Source organism: Leopardus geoffroyi, chromosome C2 (assembly GCF_018350155.1).
Source record: "Leopardus geoffroyi isolate Oge1 chromosome C2, O.geoffroyi_Oge1_pat1.0, whole genome shotgun sequence".
Lineage (NCBI taxonomy): Eukaryota > Metazoa > Chordata > Mammalia > Carnivora > Felidae > Leopardus > Leopardus geoffroyi.
The window spans coordinates 95,840,388-95,862,676 of NC_059333.1; the positions used below are offsets into that span (position 1 = coordinate 95,840,388).

Sequence of the window (22,289 nt, forward strand, 5' to 3'; positions counted from 1 at the left end):
TGCTTGGAACTTGGTTTCTAATTGTTGGCCATTTATATATGACTTAAAGATGCTATAACATCATTCCACTAAAGAAATCTAACAGAGCACCTAGGTTGCATTTTTATGACCACACATGACCACCATGATACAGTAAATAATACAGAACATCTTAATTATTCGGGGCCGGGCAGAATAACTTGTTCTTGAGTCACTGACCAGGTTCCTATAAATTATTAGTAGAGATTAATGACATTTTTGAAAATTTTTTGAAAATAAGAGAATATTAAAGGCCACTTTTGCAGACAGTCTGTTATTTTATTGCACAGATTTCACTTAAAGAACAAAATGCACCATCAATGTTTGGAGAGTTTGGGGTCTCAGATACTGATACACTATCAGTGTTTACACCCGTAAAGCCAAATTCAACAGCACAATTTATGTTAAACAATATCACTTCAAGATGGCTAACAAAATGAAAATAGAGAATGGGGGAAAAGCTTTAAAAATGTGTTAATTTGAAGCACAGGCAAGTGTAGGATTAAAAACTACATCGTACAAACCTGGAAACCAAAAACGTTTTGTGGAATGTCAGTCACAGTTATATTCACTTGTACTGTTATTTGTCATATAATTAAAGTCTATTCGGTTCATTTCCTTCATACTGATGAATTGAGAATTTCAGGAAAACCATGGTTATAAAAATGATCAATCTTGAAAAAGTATGTACAGATAAATGTAAAATCACAAACTAAAAAATATCCCCACCCCTTGCCCTCGACTTACAAAAGGGAAAGTTTCCCATAGAGGAAAGTTCCACAGTCCCTTCCCTCCCCACCCCATGTCCCCAGTTCTATTTTTTTCTATCGCTTATAACTAAATGACCTTGGAGCTGAAGAGGAGGGAGCGAACAGAGAGGCATCTTTATGAAGCTCCCATTGTCATCTGTAACGGTTTGAAAAGTGTCTTTTATTTCTCTCCCCACACCCAACTCAGCAATGTTTGCAAGATATTTAAAATTTAAAGAGAGAGAGGAAAAATACATATACATATACATATACATATACATATACATATACATATATGTATATATCCTGGTGAACAATAAAGGTAATGCCCAAGAAAAGAGCTAATAATGGGCAAAACCATGAGAAAAGCGTGTGGGCATTTTCTGAGCTAAAGACTTCTTTTAAGGCAATAAATGGGGAGCAGGGTGTTAAGACTAAAAAATGCCAGACAGGATGCTTTTCTGGACCTTTGGCGTTGGAGCCTGGCAGCGGAGTGGGCTTCCCCCGCCTGTGGCAAGCAAACCGAGGGCCGTGGCCCCAGTATCTGCAGCACCTCCGTGGGCAGGCTAGCAGCCCTCTTATACGTGGGCACTCTTGGCATGGGTTGGGGAGCTGGAGCCCGGAGAGTAGTAGAAACGGTTTTCACCAAACGCCTGGGCATCTCCAGCGCAGCAGACGATGACACAGCCACCCACGAGGCACAGGACAGCACCGATCCAGCCTGCATACAGGGAGTAGCCAAAGCTCACGATGGTGGTCTCGCGGTGGGCGCACACAGGAAACCAGATGGTGGCAACCATGGCACAGAGAGCTGGGGAGACATGAGAGGGCTATGACTGGGCACACCCATCACACACCCCGAGCAGCAGACAGGCTTTCCTTCACTCCACATGCACACTCCTCTGGCCTCCAACTAACTCCAGAAAGCTTGATACGCACAGCTCTGCTCCCGTGGCAACCTGAACCTACAAGTTTGCATCTATAGAATCAACCGATCGAAAGCTGTGTCAAACTGCTAGATGCTTATTTTTTCAACTGGTGGCAGAGATGAAAGAACTCCAGTGTAAAAGCCCAGAAATAAGTCATTGAGGCCGAAAAATATGTACTTGTATTTACTTATGTATCTTTACTTCGTATATCTATACTTATGATTCTTTTATTATGCTTACCTAATTGTATTATAATTATCTCTTTCCATGTCTATTTCCCATTCCAAGTTCTGGGTTCCTTGACGGCAGTGGCCATGTCCTACTTATGTTTGTAAAGTCAGTATTTAACCCACTATGAGGCCCATAGTATGTGCTCGGCGTCTACTAGCTGAATGACTGCATCGCCTGAGGTATCCCGAAATGAGAAACACAGTGGTGCCCATTCCATTTATCCACTCTATTTTTTCAGTTTGGTCAATTCACATTACAAAGACCTGAAGAAGCCATGTGAATTCTCTTGCTGTGATGAATGTTGTTAGACACCAGTGGAATATCAGCTAAGAGTTTGAGTTTGTGTGATGCTGTTCACAATCACAAAATCTCAACATACCATAAACAGCACTCAAGGTAAAAGAATTTACCCATCCGAGGATTTTATGGTGTTGGAATTTGTGATGGGTCGCAATGGTAGAATTTTATGGTCTTCCACCAACCAGCCTTTCAGACTTGGTGTAGATTTGAAAGAATAAACTAAGAAATAGCTTCTATATCATTTAGTTCCTCTCTTCCTAAGCAAAGCAGCTAAACAAGGGCAGGCAGGAGCCCATAAGAAAGTTTAAAAAAAAAACAAATTTAAACCTCTACACCAGCACTGCCAAATATGGCACTCACTAGCTACATGGGCTTTTAAACGTTTTTCATGAGGCCAGTGAGATCAAAAAACAGAGTTTTGAATTTTAATTAATTAAAAGTTAAATAGTCATATGTGGCTGGTGGCTCATGTGTTGAACAGCACAACTCTAGACAAAGTAACTCCATAACCTCCTTTGGTATCATCTGATTTCTCACAACTACAAGCAGGACAGAAATTTTAGTTGAAGCTTTAAATTGGGAGGATACATTAAAGTCCGCAGATCAAGAAAACAGTAACAATGAGGTTTCCAATCATAAGCCATAAAGTTTTCAATAAATTCAAGGCAGGGCACCGCAATGTTTGCTGCCTGCAGTATCCTTGTTACTTTCAACTCAGCAAGCATTTTTGATTTCTACTCACGCTGAGTGACTTTCTGACTTACCTCTAGGCCCAAATAGAAGAAATATAATTTCTCTGTACACGTAAGCACTCAATTCTAACAGCCTCGTACATTAGTTCTAAACTGAACTAAAGATTGAAGCCTTACCCATTTTGAAAGATCTCTTAAACTAGCTCACTGCATTTGTGTAACTTGTAACATAACCTCACTCCCCCAAGCTGGGTATAGATACACATAAATAGATGTGATTCCTATCATAAAAATACATAGGTCCCAAGTGGAAGTCAGAAGGAATAAAGTTAATTTGGGGGCTTTGATTGCTCAAATTGACTTTCTAACAGCCTAAATTCACTCCATTAATTGTGTACTATTCACATATTTAAGGAGTTGTTATAGATCATCTAAGAAGCTAAAATCTGTCTGTATATTAATGTCTTCATTTTTTTCTTAAAAGAGTAAAATCAGTCATGCCAGCTTCTGTAATGTTTGTATGAGACACCATGAGAATATGTATTCTCCTTCTGTGAATAAAATGTTTCAAAATGACCAGTGCTGGGACTCCTGGGTGGCTCAGTTGGTTGAGCATCCAACTCTTGATTTTGGCTCAGGTCATGATCTCACAGCTTGTGAGATGGAGCTTCGCATTGGGCTCTGTGTTGACAGCATTGACCTGCTTGGGATTCTCTGTCTCCCACGCTCTCCTCTCCTCCCCCACTCATGCTCTCTTTCAAAATAAATAGATAAACTTATTAAATTAGATTAGATTAGATTAGATTAGATTAGATTAAAAAAGAAGAAGACCAGTGTTAATTGTATCTTCCCTTTCCAGCTCAGGACCTCAAACACCTGGTGGGGGTGGGGGTGGGGGTGGGGGAGTGTTTTTCTCTCCTCCTCCAGCCGCACATTCCAAGTGTGGCACTCACGGAGAACAGCTTGGCTACTGTCCTCAGCAAGGCACAGAGAAAGAGAGAAGTCTTCTTCTCTGTCAGGACAAGAAACAGAAACTCTTCTAGAGCATTTCAGCCAGAGAGAACTGCCCTTGGTTCTTCATGTCAACACATAACCTAGCTACACACCCCTAGGCCCCCAAAGGGGGCACTCTCTGCTTGAGCAAAACAGCACCCTAGCAAGTGCTTCCAAACACCCAAGCTTGATTAGAGGGAGAAGGTGGAGAGTGAAAAGATGAATTCCATAGGAAAAAAAATATTTGATTGCCAAACAACTGGTTTGAAAACAGCTTATGGTTTCAAATTAGGTATAATATTTTTCAATTACTTCATATTTATACATAAAACACACACACACACACACACACACAAGTATTCCCCACATTTCACGTAAACCTAACTCCAATACAGAGTTGATGTAGATTTTATAGAATAAGATAAGAAATTGCCTCTAATTTCATTTAGTTCTTCCCCCTTTCCTAAGCAAAATAATAAGAGTATCTTCACACGGGGAAAGAAATCAGGCTCAATATTCCAAAAATAACCATCAGTCTTGATTTTGATTGCTTTAGGGATTTTGTTAGATTTTATTCCAGTGTAATTCACTAGAAAAAGGAAAAATCAGGAACATTCTAAACATTTAAATAATGAGCCTATAAGGACTGAATGGGTGGGTGAGTGGATGAGAGGTGGTCTCATTTCAAGTCTACTTTCCACTTCAAACACATCAAAACTGACTTCCAAAATCATAAAACCTTAATGTGACTCTAACACACTTAAAGTTACAAACTCATGATTTACCTCATTAAAAATTTCCTCCTTTTATAATCCATGCAAAACAAGGCAGACCAGTGCTAGCGGGGTCTTTATTTCCTAGCAGATAAATGAACTCTGGGTCGGATTCCTGTGGCTCTCAGAGACGAACCACATCAAAACCACTGAAAGATGACAGGCCGCCACACAACACGAAGGGAAATGAGAGGTTCAATACAAACAGTGACCTTCAACTGAACTCAGAATGAAGAATGTTTAGAAACTAAAAAAAGGAGAATTTACTCAATTTCAGCATCGTTTGAAGAGAAAGGGGAATGTTATCAGCAGTAAAGTTAAAATGCAAGTCAAATCATTACTTAACCAAAAGATGTAAAATATTAATAAAACTGGCAATAATTTGGGGCTGTCTTAATGACACAGAAGGCCTGCTGGATTTATTTCTGTTTGTGTGCACGGGTGCACACACACACAGACACACACACACACACACACACACACACACACACACACAGAGTTTATAATGGCTCTCCCAATTATTTGGAGAAAAGAAAATGCTTTTCTAAAAAAGTCACAGTTTCCCATAAGGTAAAGAAAATTGAAGAAAGATAAAGAGAATTTTCATTGCTTTTCTTTTCATGTCATCAGAATGTATTTTTAAAGTAAGTCTCTAATAGAAGAATTTTAACACTCAGATTTTTCAATCTGTTTCTCCTCTTCTACCTTCAAAAGATGCAATAGTTAACTGTACAAGGGGAGCAGGAATAAGTCATTTGGGAGGGAGCAGAAAGTAAAAATTGGGGACGTACTTACCTAAAATAAAAATTTAAAAAAAAAAAAAGGAGGAGGAGGGGGAAGTGGAGGAGAAGGAGGAGAAGGAAAGGAGAAGGAGAGGAAGAGAAGGAAGTGGAGGAGTGGAGGAGAGGAGAAGGAGAAGAGGGGAGAAGAAAGCTTCACTGTGTAGATTATAGTTTCATCCAGACTTGGTCCTCTCACCAGTAGAACTCCTGCTCTTTATAGAATAAATTGTTTGCCTCTTTTGGTAAATTTCAAATAATCTAATACAATGTGTTCTTTAGTTGACAGAATACAGCCTCATTAAAAGTTAACAATGATCTTGATAGAGCCAAACACAGAAAATAGTTGGAAAAGCAATTTTAGAGCAATGAAATGTAAACACAGCTTTTAATTTCTTTAGGGATTAAATGACACACAGTAATATACGGAGTTAAATAAATGTGAAATTAAATAATATTAGTACATGTATGTTTGACTTTGAAGGTAACAATTTAGAGACAGAGGGAAAGACTGACAAGGGGGCCCAAAAAGGCAGAAGGGCACCAGATTCATTTCTTCCTTCCTCCAATGAACATCTCTGTTTTCAGGCTTTGTCACTTTCAGAACTAAGAACTGAGAGTACTTTTAAGAGCATTATTTCTAGCACCAAGCAATATTTCCATTAAAATCACATAAATTACTCTGAATGATATAAGTAATACTGGAAAAATTCTTCCTTGACATTATATCTGAGATTTGCTTCAAAAAAAAAAAATCTGGGGACTAGAAGAAAAGAAGTACATGGATGAAGCAGATTGGCTGTGACTGAGAATGAGTTTGGGCTCATGGAGGTTCATTATACTATTTTTTCTACTTCTGTGTATGTATGAAATTTTCCACAATAAAAACTATTTCTTAAACTTTCTCCTTTTAAACGTTTTACAATGCAAAGAATGCTGCCTTCTACAATTGATGCTATTATAACATATGATCTAAATAGCAACAAACTTTAGCTTTGTGCCAGTTAACTTAAGGCAACAAGTAATGAGATTTCTAATGAGCTATTGGCTGGAGTCATATTTATTTGTTGTTTCCTTATAATTTGAATCTACAAAAATTTTACTTTTTATTTTTATCATTTGTCATTCTCTAAATTTTGACATAAGAAAACATAGTTGCCAAAAGACATACTCCTCTTATACTATGGCTTTTATGAAGATTTAATATTTAAAACAATCAAGTCAAAGGAATGTTTGACTATATTATTTTTCCTGGCCTGCTTTCAACATTTTTTCCTTTATTTTTCTATTTCACACATCATTATCTTTTTTTTCCCATAACCTTTTTTAAAAGCCAGTCTCATGGTTATTTAATATTTTTTTAATCACAGAATTTAGAGATAGGAGAGACCTCATAAACCAGTTAACTCCTCCAATTTTACCAGTAAGTTCATTTTAAGCCACAACCGTACTAAAGATACCACAGCCTTCCCACTACCCACATAAAATTTGACTGACATTACGGACTTGTTTGTAGAAAGCTAATGACTTTAGAGGAAGACTTTTTCCATCTACTTGCTTAAGACCCCGGGATTATGAGCATCACTGTTTACTACACATCCAAGGGAGGCCTTTCCTAGGACATCTGATTCTGTGTGCCGGACAAACTCAACCTGTCCCACATCTGCACATGCCTTTTATTTTATGGCAATTCCATTATTAACCTGTAAGTTTCAAGTTAAAACAACTTTTTTCCAATACAAATAGGATTCTTGGGGCCATATTTTTAAAAAGGAGAGAAGTTGAGAGGGTCCCACTTAGGGAGGAATATACACTTTCTTTCTGTCCATTCCCTACCTCATCTCCCCAAGAAACACTCAAATCAAGGACTTTCTAAGTTACAATGAGGTGAGAATGAGAGCAAATCAGAACTAAGCTTGAGCATTTTCAGTTGGGTAGCTTAACATGGCTTCCTATAATGGAATAAGCAAAAAAACGCCAACTATTTATTGACCCCTACACTCCAGTTTCTACAAAGTAAACAATGGAAATGTTTCCATTAGACCAGGATGCAACCAACCTAGTGTTTCCAGGAACAGCTCACTGTCTCTCTTGACCAGTGCCATGTGTGGAGATTACCCCACAGAAATGAGACATCAACAAAAGAATACCCACTTCCCTCTGGCTTAGGTCTCTATTTCCTCTAACCAACAACAGCAATTATAATAACAACCATTTGTTGAGCACTTATTATGTGCCAGACGCCAGGCTAAATAACTTGCATACCTCCTTTCACTATTCTTACCCATCTCAGATGAAAGCATTATGGTCTCATTTCATAGAAAGGCTCAGAGACATTAAGTAACTGCCCCAGTTCACACAGCTGGAAAGTGGTAGATTAGAGATTCAGTACCATTGGTCTGGCTCCCAGTGATGAGATAAAGCAGCTCAGGGCATAGGCACTTCCTGCCTTGGCAGGGGCTCTTGAAAAGCTGCAGACTAGGGTCGCCTGGGTGGCTCAGTCGATTAAGCTACCAACTTCAGCTCAGGTCATGATCTCACGGTTCATGAGTTCTAGCCCCACATCAGGCTCTGTGCTGACAGCTCGGAGCCTGGAGCCTGCTTCAGATTCTGTCTCTGTCTCTCTCTGCTCCTTCCCCACTCATTCTCTCTCTCTCTCTCTCTCTCTCTCTCTCTCTCTCTCTCAAAAATAAATAAACATTAAAAAGAAAAAAGAAAAGAAAACTACAGACTATGTTCGCCTGGATCCATCCTAGATCTAAGGAGCCTGCTACATCTGGCTCCCATGCCTTCCCCCAAAGCAGGGCTAAATCCTCACAAACTTAAGACAGTTGAGAAGATAAAGCTATTGTACAACAGACATATAATTTTTTTAAGCTTTTGGAAAAATAAAAATTATCAGGGTCAGGAAGAACTGATTTTAATTAATAGTCCTTACAGTTTCCATACCAAGATTAGCTTTGGTATTGTTTCCAGTTCCCAGGCCCCAAAACCCCGGTGCTGCCTAGTCCCCTTTGGTCAGTGACCACACCTCAGCGGGAGCACCACTGGTGACCTCTAGGATCCAGCAGGAGCCCAGCACTGGCTTCTCCGGGGAGAGCAGAGCGTCAGAAGCCAATCCAGAGCAACACAAAGGGAGCCTTCACTCACTCTAGCTCCTCCCACCCACTGCCAACAGGGGAACCGAGGCACCGGGCTCCAAAGAAGACCCAGAGGAGACCAGCCGGTGCCACAGCTGAGACAATGAGCATTACATTTCCAGAGCTAGCTTGTTCCTGTCAAAACAACATCCAACCTGAAGGCAAATGGCCACGCACTGAGAAATAAATCCGGCAGGAGCCATGAAAGAGGCGGCAGGTAACACTGGAAATTAAACGCTACAAGAGGGCACAGGGAGGTGTCCTCACCCCAAACTAATAGCGAGTGGCTGGAAAGGTACAGCCACTCTGAGAGGGCCAGGTCACTCAATGCCCCTCCATCTTTTCACTCAGACAGGAGTCAGAGACTGAGGGACCCACACCACCCCCCACCCCACCTCACGCTCCTCTCTGTGATTCTGTCCACACACACCAACCAACCCACTCGAAAAACGTAAAGAAAAGCTTTAATTCAGCTAGGAAGTTTCAAACAACTGGTTGCCTTTGGTTTTTTAATAACCCTTGTTATTCAGCTGGACGATTCAGTTGGTTTTAGAGTTTATTTAAATACCAATTTGTCACGGGGCACGTGGGTGGCGCAGTCGGTTAAGCGTCCGACTTCAGCCAGGTCACGATCTCGCGGTCCGGGAGTTCGAGCCCCGCGTCAGGCTCTGGGCTGATGGCTCAGAGCCTGGAGCCTGTTTCCGATTCTGTGTCTCCCTCTCTCTCTGCCCCTCCCCCGTTCATGCTCTGTCTCTCTCTGTCCCAAAAATAAATAAACGTTGAAAAAAAAAAATACCAATTTGTCTGTATGTACTTGCTTTTATATCTTTATTTTCCAACAAGGCTGTGTTTTGTTTCTTTGTTTATCTGTTTGTTTGTTTTCAGTACCTCCTTCTTGAAAATTCCACATTCCTGCATTATCTGAAAGCCCTGGGGAATTTCACAGCCAAAAATATCTTAGTGGATACTCAGTGACTCTCAGATGGAAGGCCAGAATTTCTAAAAATGAACACCTAATACAATAGGCCCACCTTTTGGCGCTGGCACCCTCAGAGATAGAGAGAGCCCTGTGGGACTTCTGTAAGAATATGCGGAAAGCAATCATGGTGCCTGCCTAAGATGACAAGGGTTTCCACCTGGATTCCGCAAACCAATTTACCTGTAGAGCTTTGGTCTAACTGTCGGAAAGAGAATTCGAATGTAAAGATCTGACTTCCAAAAAGCACTGTAAAGAGGACCTTGTGAGTTAGATGAGTCACATGATACTGATTGTGTGTTCCATGGGGCACTCCATCACAAATTCTTTGTGGCTGGACCCAAAATGTCCATGCCCAGATTCTTCCCTGGAAATGACAGTGGCCCTCTGGCCTTTTTGCTCCTGTTACCCACCCCTCCCCCCTCCACACACATACACACACATACACACACACACACACACACACACACACACTTGTGTGTACAAGCCCCTCCTCTGAATTCTCTGTAGCTTCACAAGCCCCTGAAAACTTCCATCCCTTTGCAATCTTGGGAAATGGAATCCCTACCTCTTATGTCCCCTTACCTCACCAATATCACTGTGTGTGACCATTACTAAGTGGCATTGACCCGCATAGAACCCTGACCCTTACCTTTAAGCACATGGTCTGATACCAGTTTGGGGATGGGAATTCCTTGTCTCAGGAATACCTGACTTCATGTATAACCCATATGCAGACCAGTTGCTGCTCACCGATGTATCAGTGCACTCTGCAACAAGAGCTGCTGTTCTTAAAATTCATGTCTTCTATTAGGATTTAGAATGTGCTGATGGAATTAGCACTCAAGAAAAAAGTAGAGAGAAACGAAGTCACTCAAGAGAGCAGAGCTAGAAGGATCCTCCCTAGGTTGTTAAATCAAGCCCTCTGTGGGCAAGCACAACAAGGAAAACTGAATGGGCACGTGCCATTTCCTTGGCCTGGGCTGTCCCCCCTCTCCACCCTCCATCCCCCCCGCAATCTAGGATCTCACCACCTTCTCTTCAACTCTCATCACTGGGATCCTCTGCTCTGGGAAACTCCTCCAGTCTTGCTTAGGTTCCTTCCTATGTGTGTGCACAATCTGTGTACCTTCTTTAGATGAGCACATGCCACACTCCATGAAAATATCCAAGTGCACTCCAAGCAGAGACTACCTTCTTCCCCAGGGTCCCCAATGCCAACCGTGATGCCTGGCACTCCACAGATGCCCAATGAATCTTTACTGTATAAAAGACTGAATCATCACTAGTGATCTACCACCCTCAACATCTTGCTTTTCCCTTGCCCTCCTTTCTCTACTCTTTCCTTATAGGTTAACTGAAGTTTTCGATCGTGGCTACAAGTAAGAATCACCTGAAAGCTTTCCAAAAATATCTTTGTTTGGTCTGATGCCAAGTAATTCTGACTCAGTTGACCTGATGGGATGCGGGCAAAGGTATTCCCAAAGAAAAGATTCCACTGTGTTACTCTTCTGTCGCTTGGTCTCTCTTTTAAGTATACCCCCAAAATCCTTTTTACCTTTTGGTTTTAAATTTATTTTCATGCCTAGTGACCCCCACAGACATTACTCATCCATCTGCATAAACGACGCAGGAAACATAAAGGGATACACATTGTGGGGATCTTTTCCTGGGTGGATTCACTTGGCTTCCTTTTACATCCTGTTGAACTCAGTGAAGCAGCAGCAGGATCTGAGATTCATCAGACTCACTTGGAGTTGGGGTGCTATATAGAAAGCTGTCTTACCTAGCAGAATGAGCATAACGCCAGCCAGCTGGGCTCGCCTGTACTTGGCCACACCAGGCTCATGGCCCATTCGGATGCAGGGGAGAACCGTCAGCAGCAGGAGAATGGCCGGCAGACCCAGGACTGAAGCTGCGATCATCAGGGCTCGGCAAGCCTGCACATAGCCTGGACACAAGAGAGCACACAGAGGGGTTAGACCGTGGGTCTCCCTGACCCCTGAACCCTGGCTCAAGGGAATTCAGCACCATCTGCCTTCTTCTCGTCCCATTCCAGGACTTAGAATGTGGTAAATGTTATCTAAGATCACTTCACATGTTCAGTTTTTAAAGTGACTCCATGACACGAAAGGGAGGTTGGAGGCTGGAGATACTGGATGGAGAGCTCTAGGCTAGACCACTGGTCTAAGCCTTCAGGATGAAGAGGCCAAGAGTCCAACTACACTGTTGCATCATCTTATGAAAAATTCAGATTAAAACTCAAATCTTCCAAGATGCCTTCTGTGAGGGTCTATGTTGACTCCAGCCTGCTGCTGATACACTCTACCTGTGTGACCTTGGGCAAGTTACTGAACTGTTATGTCTTGACCCTCTCCGCATCTACAAAGTAAAAATATAATAATAGTACCTATATCTCTCTAAAAGAATTCAACTAAGATTAAATTAGTTAATTCATACAGTGCTTAGAATAGTGCCTAGTGCATACTAAGTATTCCAAAAAGATTAGCTATTATTACCAGTGTTATTACTCTGTGTCAGTGCAATCATTTTATACTAGGTATATTCGGCGATTTTGTCCTAACCATGTGCTTGTAATTCACGTTGTATATAGCGTGTGGCCCTAACTAAACTAAGACTCAGGCTTCCTCTCTTGACATCTCCCCAGAGACTGCTGTGCTCACGAATCCTGACCCCTATTGACTGATGGTCAGACTCCATCTCCTGCCTCACCCACAGTCTCCTGGGCATGCTTCCACAACGGTCTGGTATCCGCTCTAAAGGCATCTCTCTGGCCCCAAAGTTTTCTAGAGGGCACACTCCTGCTTTGGTCTTCATGGAGTTAACACAGTGCCCCCAGCAGATGACGTAAACACACAATTATGAATTAAGGAATAAGAAGTTGAATGATAGGGGAGCCTGGGTAGCTCAGTCGGTTAAGCGTCCGACTTCAGCTCAGGTCATGATCTTGCAGTTCAAGAGTTCGAGCCCCCCATCGGGCTCTATGCTGACAGCTCAGTGCCTGGAGCCTGCTTTGGATTCCGTGTCTCCCTCTCTCTCTACCCCTCCCCCACTCATATTCTCTCTCTCCCTCCCTCTCTCTCTCTCTCCAAATAAAAATAAACATCAAAAATTTTTAAAAAAAGAAGTTGAATAAGAGTGGAGCAAACCCAATTGAACGTTATGCTGTCAAATAAAATGCCAGGTAACAATTTCATTAAGAAACAAATTACAATATGTGCAAATTTATGTAAAATAAATCTGACAAGATACTAGCAGAATATGGCAGACTTCAATGTATTGTTTCTCATTAAAACACTCTCCCTTCTCCAAAAATAAAGGAGGGGGTTGTACTTATTACTTTTCCTTTTTCACTCAGAGGAAATTAAGCTAGTGGCTGGGGGTGGGAGGGTGGGTAGAGTTAAAGGCAAAGCCAAAAATGAGCCCTGATTTCTGCCTCCACACACTCCACACGACTCTCATACCAAGACGCAACTGCAACACTGTCTCTTAGCAAGACCTAGCTATTTTACCAGAATTCAGACTCCACAAGGGTACTCTTCCAGTCATTACCCACCTCAGTTTCTTCAAAATTAAGGGTAAACACTCAACTATTGACTTTATTGACTTGAAGACCCCCCACAAAGAGGAGCCACAGGATTCTGAAGCAGAATCTCTGACGGAAGTCCTATGCCCCTGCAGCTTATAGGAGAGCCAGGGTGAATGCAACGGAGACGGTCAACTAGCAACTGAGGTTCTGAAATTTATAGTGCAGGCTATCCATGTGCTAGATGCCAAGGCCATGTCTAAAAAAACAAAAGATGGACACAGATCTGTTCCTGTCCCCACCCAGGTGTGAGGGAGGAGGACAGCAGGAAGGATTAGGCCCTCCCTAAAATGTACTCCATCTGTAGGATGGAACATGGTCTGTTCTCCGAAAATAAACCACTTGGCTCTGAATGCTCAGTAAACTTAATTTCAGGGGAAGGAAGGAAAGAGTGATTTTATGCTTCAATCAGATTCCTACAAATACCATGCCCAGCTTTTTGAAAAAAAATTATAGCTACAATTTATGAAGCCTACACTACATCAAAGGAGGTTTACATTTCTCATATCTAATCCCCAAAACAACTCTGTAAGATAGGTGGTTGGTTTGATTTTACTTTTTAAAGGAAGACATTTGGGATTCAAAGACATTAGTGAATTGTCCTAAATTACCCAGGTTATGAGCACTGGATCCCAGAGTCTGACCCAGGTCTACCAAGGCCACCATTGAGTGAAGGTAAGTGAAGATCTGGGTTCCCCCCATCTCTGTCATTCTGAAAGTTCAAAATGGAAAAGAAGAAAGTACATTGTGTGCACCAGCCCTGTTCCCCAGATTTCCTGATGCAGGAGACGATGGAAAGAGAGTAGGAAGCCATCTTTATCTTTGAGGAATTTAAAATGTGTAGGAAAACTTGATTCACAATGAACAAAAATGTCAAAATGTGCCCTGATGGAAACAAGAGTCAAATACCAGGGAAGCAAGGAAGAAGGGGGGATTGATTCCAACCACAAGGACTGGGAAATAGGAGGCACTTTGGGGTAGGTTTAAAGGGGGAGCAGAGTCTCTAGGGAGCTAAAGGTTCACCCAGGAGATGGCACAAAGCCAAAGGCTCCCAAACTGGTCTTGAGACCAAGTTGCCCCGCTGGTTAAGGATAGGCCTTTAAATGGGCACCATCCTCAAAGACTAGCGGGGACAGAAGGCAATCCTTAAGGGGAGCCCACGACCTCGCCAATCACCCAACCACTCACTGGCTCCAGGTTTACATCTGAATTGAAACTGTTGCCCACCTTTTGGGATGAGCACTGGGTGTTGTATGGAAACCAATTTGACAATAAACTTCATATATTGGGAAAAAAAAAAAAGAAACTGTTGCCCAGAATTTTTCAATGCCCACCACCCCTTCCAACCCCGACCCGGGCTGGCGTCGAAGGAGTTGGGAGGCTAGATAATTCTTCCCTTGTCTCTCCCGCAACTGGAGGGGAGCGAGCGACCGGTGGTGGCGCGCCTTCTTAACAGGTGAGCGGGGGGGGGGGGGGGGGGGGGGGGGGGGGGGTGGCCTGGGGACGACAGCTCTTCCCTAGTGGACATGAGAGGTGCAGAGGCAGGGAGGGGAATCCCCACAGGCCCCGGACAGACGCCCCCACTGCGGGGGCAAGGGGTGGGGGGAGTAACACAGGCCCCCCGGACCTACGGGAACCGATCTGGCAGAGCTAGGAGGTCCGGGACTTGTGGCCAGTCTCACAAAGACGAAAGACCGGGTAACTCGGCCTACTCCTGTTGGGATCGCTGGAATGCTAGGGTTTCTCTCCTCCTCGCCTCTGAGGGTGGAGTCTAACGCCCGAGGGAAGAGGCCCGGGGCGGGAGGGGGGGGGGGGTCGGGTGGAGGGAAGTACAGTACTTCTGAACCACTGACTGTGGGAGCCTGAGGCAGGTGGGTGACCGTCAGTCGTTAACATGGAGAGAGTTCCAAGTAGGTGTCTGCGTCTCAGTTTATTAACTTCTCAGGGTGACTCGGCCAGTGGCTACCACTATCATCCCAAATTCCGGATAAGAAAACTGAGGCTGAGAGAGGCTAAATTCGGGACTGCCTAATCTCTCTACAAGGTGGGACTGAGGGTATCAAATGTGCGTTAAGGTCTTCAAGGCCTTGAAACGTTTCTGTGAACGCCATCTAATGCGCCCATCCCGGGTCTGCCCCGACGATAAGGGCTAGGAGCAGCCGCTCGAGAGGTGGGGTCCTTACCCGGTAGGATGAGGATGTCCACCAGGGGCTTGCAGTGGTACAGCCCCGTGGCCATGACGCAGTCTGCCCACAGCCCCTTGGAGCCCAGTTCGTCCAGCTTGCGGCAGGTGGGGATGGTGTAGCCGCAGGTCACCACCCAGTCGTTGGTGGACGTGGTGACGATGATGCCGATCCAACCCACGAAGCTCGTGACGAAGCCCACTACCTGCAGGCACGTGGCCACCATGGTGGCCACCTTGGCGTCTGAGGGCCTCGCCCCTCACCAGCTGTGCCTGCGCCTGGGACTGGACGGCACCTGCCGCGGTCCTCTCGCGCGCGCCCTCGAGAGCCGCTGACCGGCGACGGGCGGACGTGCGACGCTGGAAGCTGCGGCAGGCAAAGAGAGGCCGCGAGCCCAGCTCCGACGGCGCGACGGGCGCACGGCGGCGGGGACAGCGGCGCGGCTGGGCAGTGCGCCCCCGCCCCCCTCTTTAAACCCCGTAGACCCGGCCGGCGAGGGCCAATCGGCGACGGCCCGGGTGGAGCCAGCCAATCGCGGGGCGGGGCCCGGAGTTGGGGGGTGGGGAGGGGGAGCAGGGTCAGAGAGGGGGCGATGTGGCCTCTGCGCCCAGCCCGGCGTCGCGGGTCCAGGTTAGAAAGTAAAATAATCCGTTCCAGGTCCAAGAAGTGGAGAGCGATGAGAGGGCCCGCGTCAGGCTCCAGTTCTGTTTCGCTGCAAATTATTTCTCTTCTTGCTGCCCCTCTGTCACCTCTGTCTCTGGGTCTCCGCTTCGCTCCCTCCCTCCTCATTCTCCCCACCCGCTCTTTCTTCCCAGCTGAGAGCTGGGACAGTTCCTCCACCGCCCGTGAGGGTAACAACGGAGGAGCTGAGAATTGCCCTGAGGAACAGAGGATAAGCATCCGGCATATCACAGTTACTAGTGGAAAGAAAATGATCCTTTCTTGTGCTTGAAAATCATCAGAGGTGGACATGGCCATATTAATGGTGACAACAACAATAGCAACTCAAATTTATCCAACTGAACTGTCATGTACTATATGCACGTGTTTATATTTATGTATTATTTAATTCTCATAACAACCCTCTGTGATAGGAACCATTGTTTACGCATAATACGTATGAAGAAATAGCACGACAGGTTCAATTGCCCAATGTCACACAGCCAGGTGGGAAGAGAGTCCATGGGCCCCTTAACCCTTCCTGGGAACCTCTCCTGATAATCACTTTCTGAAAATTCTTGAAGGGCTCAAACTCCGTGTTTTGACACATTGAAAGCTAGGCTGACTGCTCTGGCTGAGGCTAAGTTAGTATCTGTACTCCAGTGAGAACTCTGGGTAGCCTAAAGTGAGTGCTCTACAAGTGCTTACTACCATCATCATCATTAAGCTGCCTTCTCTCTTTGCATTCAAATGAGACCCATTATATGAGCTTTTTTTATCAAGTAGAGAAGTCCTCCTTGAACTATATTTACATTAAACAATTTCAATTCCCTTTGATACCTTTGGCTTATCTTATTATATCCCTCTATCAACAACCATGAGATTTAAAGATGAGGATTTCAGCAAACACAAAACTTCCTACTCAATCTAAGATATGGATCATGAATCACAGCTACTAAGCTTTCCCATATCTATTCTAGGTGTCAGGGCAAATCACCAGATCTCCTAGGGAAGACTAGGCTTGAGGAAACCCCAAAGAATCCAAGCGCACAAACAGAAAAGACTCCACAAATAGATGACAGAGTGTCAAGGACAAGAGCCCACAACAATCACTGGGGAGAGCTCGGTGGTGGTGAACAACTAATCCGGGGCTGCCTGACTTCAAATCCTGGCTCCACCACTAACTAGCTTGGGACCAAGTTGCTTCATCTCTCTGGGCCTCAGTTTTCTTATTTGTAAGATGGGGATGAAAATAGTGCCTACTTCGTAGGTTTCTTGATTGTTACATGAGCTAATATACATATAGAGCTTAAAACAATATCTGGTACAAAGCGCTCAGTAAACCTGAATAACGATTCAGAACTCTTGCTTTTCACTCTTACGTTCTCTCTGCATTCATACAGGTTTGGTTTGTAGAAACTGCTGTAGAAATATGTCCCTTTTTTGAAGGAGCCATGTGTTTGGGCCATTTCATCACCAGGATCTATTGACCTGGATGTTTTCAGATGTTTCCTTCATAACCTTTTTTTTTTTTTTTTTTTTTTTTACAAAAGAGCTTTTGTTTTAAGTACAGTATAGACTATAAAATCTGGGTTGCCTGGCTGGCTCAGTCAGTAGAGCATGTGACCCTTGATCTCAGGATTGTAAGTTCAAGACCCACATTGGGTATGGAGCCTACTTAAACTAAAACTTAAAACATATATAGATAGATAGATAGATAGATAGATAGATAGATAGATATAGATAGATACACATATGTATATATTAAAAACTATAAAACCCAACATCAATTCATTGAAAAAGCAATTATGAAATCTGCATTCTTATGTCTCCATTAGCATTTGACATTCCAACAATAAAAATTCAACCAATCAGAATTCAACAATGCTCAGGTCACCCACAGGTGACACACACAGAGGTATTCGTAAAGCCAGATTTTAGAACTCAGACACTAAATGGTAAAAGGTTGTCAGGTTGTTAAGTTCTTGGAATGGAACCTCCTGAGGTTATATTCCAACTTTATCACTTGGGCTGTCCCTTAACCTATGTAACTCTCAGGTTCTTGATCTATAAAGTGAGAATTGTCGATGCCCCATAGGGTTATTGTTCGGGTTAAGTGAGATAACGTATGCAAAGTTGAATATTTATGTATGTGCTTTATTTACATATACATACACACATATATATTACAAATGGGCACTCATAATATTAGCTACTGTTAGCATTAGCCATAGGCAAAATGGATTAATTGAAAATATGAGCTGCTTTTGATAGAAACTAAAGATAAAATAATTAGGTTATACAGAAGAGAAATCCTAAGATGAATATTGAAACAATCACAACACAGATGTACACAAGGCCACTGGAGGAAGAGCTGCAAACTGTAACCTGTTTGAATTAATTAGCCATAACAGAGCATGTCCCTCGGAAAGGAAGTTGGGCAGCCATGGAAGCACAAGGAACTGGGAGCCAAGAGGCCATAAGAATCCTCTACTATCCACGGGAGATGGTATAGTGACCCACCAACACCAAGAACACTATCCCTTTGGTAAGGTTCCCTGTATACTGGGGAAGTCCCGGAAGCTATTTTAGCTGAGGGACCTACCCTAAAATCATCCACATTCCTGTGGTGACTCTACTCCCCAAGGCTTCCTTGTGATTAGAAAATGACTTCCCACATGACATGACTTAATAAACTGACGTTCCAGGTCTACCACAGTCCCGGGTACCGTTTCAGCAGTGAAAGTCAGTTTCTCAGGGTCCAGCCACCCCAGTCAACGGTGGGCTCCCAGTCCTCCCAGACAATGTCTTTCCAGTTAATTTTCTCTCAGAAAACTGTGCCTTGCCATCTCTTCACATTTCTGTGTAACAGAACTAGTAAGGTAAAGCTGAAATCTGATCCCAGCTCTTCCAACCCTAAGTCCAATATCCTTTCCATTACAAAAAATGTAAGAAGGTCTTTCCTTCCTTAATCTTGTTCAAAAATGTATAATGGAGAGCATTAGAAAGGCAGTTGATGACCTTAACCCCAGATATGTACTGAACAAAGGAGTCCGCGTGGTTAACTGTTCTACCATTCACACTGAAACATAGTCACATAGCCTGTGATTCAGTTAGAGCACTAATGCACTAGGCACTGACAAGTGTGTTTGCTTACAAGCAGCAAAAGCCCACACAGAAAGCAAAACTTGGGCCAAAGGAGTGGGCTTACAGCGACTACTAATGGTTGTCTTTTATCATTGCATAGCTGGTGAAAACATTTTCTGTGTCAAGGGGCCTATGATTTGCAGAGAAACATGATTAACAGCAACTTCCCACATTCTACATGTGTGATCATTAGCCCCAAATGGAATGTACACTTCTCTGTAGAAAGCTTTCCTCCCAGGGACGCCTGACTGGCTCAGTCAGTAGAGCAGGTGACTCTCGATCTCAGGGTTGTAAGCTTAAGCCCCACGCTGGATGTAGAGATTACTTAAAAACAAAATCTTAAAAAAAAAAAAAAAAGAAAAAGGCTTTCCTCACATATTAAGAAACATGCATTTCTTTAGAAAATGTGAAAGCATAGGACATATATGATACTACTTGGGTGAGATCGTTCATTTAAAAATTAAAATACTTTTGGGGTTCCTGGCAGGCTCAGTCAGTAGAGCATGCGACTCTTGTTCTTGGGGTAGTGAGTTCAAGCCCTGCATAGAGCTTACTTAAAAAAATAATTAAAATACTTTCAATTAGGCTTCTTTTAAAGGGTAAATTCCTCTTGTGGATTTTAACATTTGGTAATACAAAATTCCAAATACACATACATTTTTAGAAATATTGTAGTATATGGGTGCTTGGAGGGCTCAGTCCATTAAGCATCTGACTTTGGCTCAGGTCATGATCTCACAGTTCGTGAGTTTGAGCCCTGCATCTGGCTCTGTCCTGACAGCTCAGAGCCTGGAGCCTGCGTTGGATTCTGGGTCTCCCTCTCTCTCTGCCCCACCCCTGTTTACGCTCTGTCTCTGTCTCTCAAAAGTGAATAAACGTTAAAAAAAATTAAGAGGGGCGCCTGGGTGGCGCAGTCGGTTAAGCGTCCGACTTCAGCCAGGTCACGATCTCGCGGTCCGTGAGTTCGAGCCCCGCGTCAGGCTCTGGGTTGATGGCTCGGAGCCTGGAGCCTGTTTCCGATTCTGTGTCTCCCTCTCTCTCTCTGCCCCTCCCCCGTTCATGCTCTGTCTCTCTCTGTCCCAAAAATAAATAAACGTTAAAAAAGTTTAAAAAAAAAATTAAGAAATATTGTAGTATAGGGGCACCTGGGTGGCTCGGTTGGCTAAGCGTCCAACTTCAGCTCAGGTCATGATCTCATGGCTCGTGGGTTCAAACCCCATGTCAGACTCTATGCTGAAAGCCTGGAGCCTGGAGCCTGCTTCATATTCTGTGTCTCCCTCTCTCTCTGCACCCCACCCCCAACACACACTCTGACCCTCTCTCTTTCAAAAATAAATAAACATTAAAAAAAAAAAAAAAAGAAGTATTGTAGTATAAACTCATAGTGTAATATAAACTCATAGTGTAAGCAAATGTGAAATGCCCTGTGAGTTTGGGGGTTTTGTCTATTTTATTGATCACTGAAATCTGAGTGTGGCACAGTGTCTGAAAGACTTAAAGGCACTCTGTACCTATCTGTTGAATGGAGTTGAATTGAAATGTTCCCCCCAAAAAGAGAGACTGTATTTGCAAGCCTCCAAGTTTCACTATGATGCTGTCTCAGTCTATCTGGACTTCCAAAAGAGAATGCCATAGACTGGGTAGTTTATAGAGAACAGAAACTTACTTCTACAATTCTGGGGTTAGAAGTGTAAGGTCAAGGAACTCACGAGCAGATTCTGTGTCTGCTGAGAATCCTCCTCTAGGTTCATAGACAGTAGTCTTTTTGCTGTGTCCTGACATGATAGAAAGGATAAGGGAGTTTTCTGGGGGCTCTCTCTCTCTTTTTTTTTTTAATTTTTTTAAATGTCTATTCATTTTTGAGAGAGAGAGAGACTGTGAGTGGGGAAGAGTCAGAGAGAGGGAGACACAGAATCCCAAGAAGGATCCAGGCTCTGTGCTGACAGCACAGAGCCCAACGTAGGACTCGAACTCTTGGACCACAAGATGATGACCTGAGCCAAAGTCAGATGCTTAACCTACTGAGCCAGCCAGGTTCCCGGGGTCTCTTTTATAAAGGCACTAATTTCATGCACGAGGCCTACACTCTTAAGACCTAATCACCTCCCAAAGGTTTAGGTTTCAACCAGCGATCGTGGAAGGACACAAATATTTAGTCCATAGCAGATGGGAATCTGAAGAAGAAGAAATCAGGAGGTAGGGATTAGAACTGGTCTGAGAGCAGGCAAGAGGCAGTAATGAAGGCCCTATGTGGTCTCTGTACCCACCTGCTGTCCTTGGTAAGGAAGAGACTTCTCCAGTAAGGAATGTGTGCTGCTCAGGTCTCAAGCAGGAAAGTCTCTGATTACCTAGAGATACTGGCCTCAGTCAAGGTAACTCCATCGAGAGCAAAGCAGCACTTTCACAAATTACTTCCATCTAGAATTTCGACTTCAGCTACTGGGGAAAAAAAAAAAAAAAAAAACAACTGTCTTTTCAGGGTCCCAGTTCTTGGCCTGCATCATGCAATTAAAAAAACATTCCTAGGGCACCTGGGTGGCTCAGTCAGTTAAGTGTAGGACTCTTGGTTTCAGCTCAAGCCCCACATCGGGCTCTGCGCTGACAGTGAGGAGCCTGCATGGGATTCTCTGTCTCCCTCTCTCTCTGCCCCTCCCCCACTCACTCTCTATCTCTCTCTCTTAAATAAATAAATAAACATTTTTTAAAAATCCTTCAGGGGTCCCTGGGTGGCTCAGTTGGTTGAGTGTCTGACTTCTGCTCAGGTCATGATCTCATAGTGACTTCGAGCCCCGCCTCAGGCTCTGTGCCATTTGCTCAGAGCTTCAGATCCTCTCTGACACTCGCACACATGCGCTCTCATTCTCTCTCAAAAATAAATACACATTTTTTTAAAAAAATTCCTTCAGGAGCCATTTTATTCCAAATTTCTCCTCCTTCCACTCAGAGATAAAGCAAAATAATAAAAAGCTGTACCTGGATTGTTAGGTTTGAGTCCCTTCCAGAATGTGTTTTCTCCTCTGCTTTCAAATAGCCATTTATCTGCTTCTCTACCAGAAGTTTCAGAATACATTAGATAATAGGCCTCATTCAACCTATAAGATTATACATCCTA

At 43.5% G+C, this 22,289-nt stretch overlaps 1 protein-coding gene across 1 annotated transcript; it reads right to left on the reverse strand.

The window, feature by feature from the left end:
* Positions 1-276: 276 nt before the first annotated feature.
* On the reverse strand, positions 277-15,796 carry CLDN11 (claudin 11). The gene is made up of 3 exons (XM_045503001.1): positions 15,371-15,796; positions 11,367-11,531; positions 277-1,578 (listed from the first exon to the last, which is right to left on the reverse strand). Exons 1-3 carry the CDS (start codon positions 15,594-15,596, stop codon positions 1,346-1,348), a joined length of 624 nt encoding a protein of 207 aa, XP_045358957.1. The 5' UTR covers positions 15,597-15,796; the 3' UTR covers positions 277-1,345.
* Positions 15,797-22,289: the final 6,493 nt, after the last annotated feature.

Coding starts and splice junctions, on each gene's coding strand:
- CLDN11 (XM_045503001.1), bottom strand. CDS start 15,596: ATGGTGGCCACGTGCCTGCAGGTAGTGGGCTTCGTCACGAGCTTCGTG. Junction 11,532..15,370: donor GGACATCCTCATCCTACCGG/GTAAGGACCCCA, acceptor TCTTGTGTCCAG/GCTATGTGCAGGCTTGCCGA. Junction 1,579..11,366: donor CGTTATGCTCATTCTGCTAG/GTAAGACAGCTT, acceptor ATGTCTCCCCAG/CTCTCTGTGCCATGGTTGCC.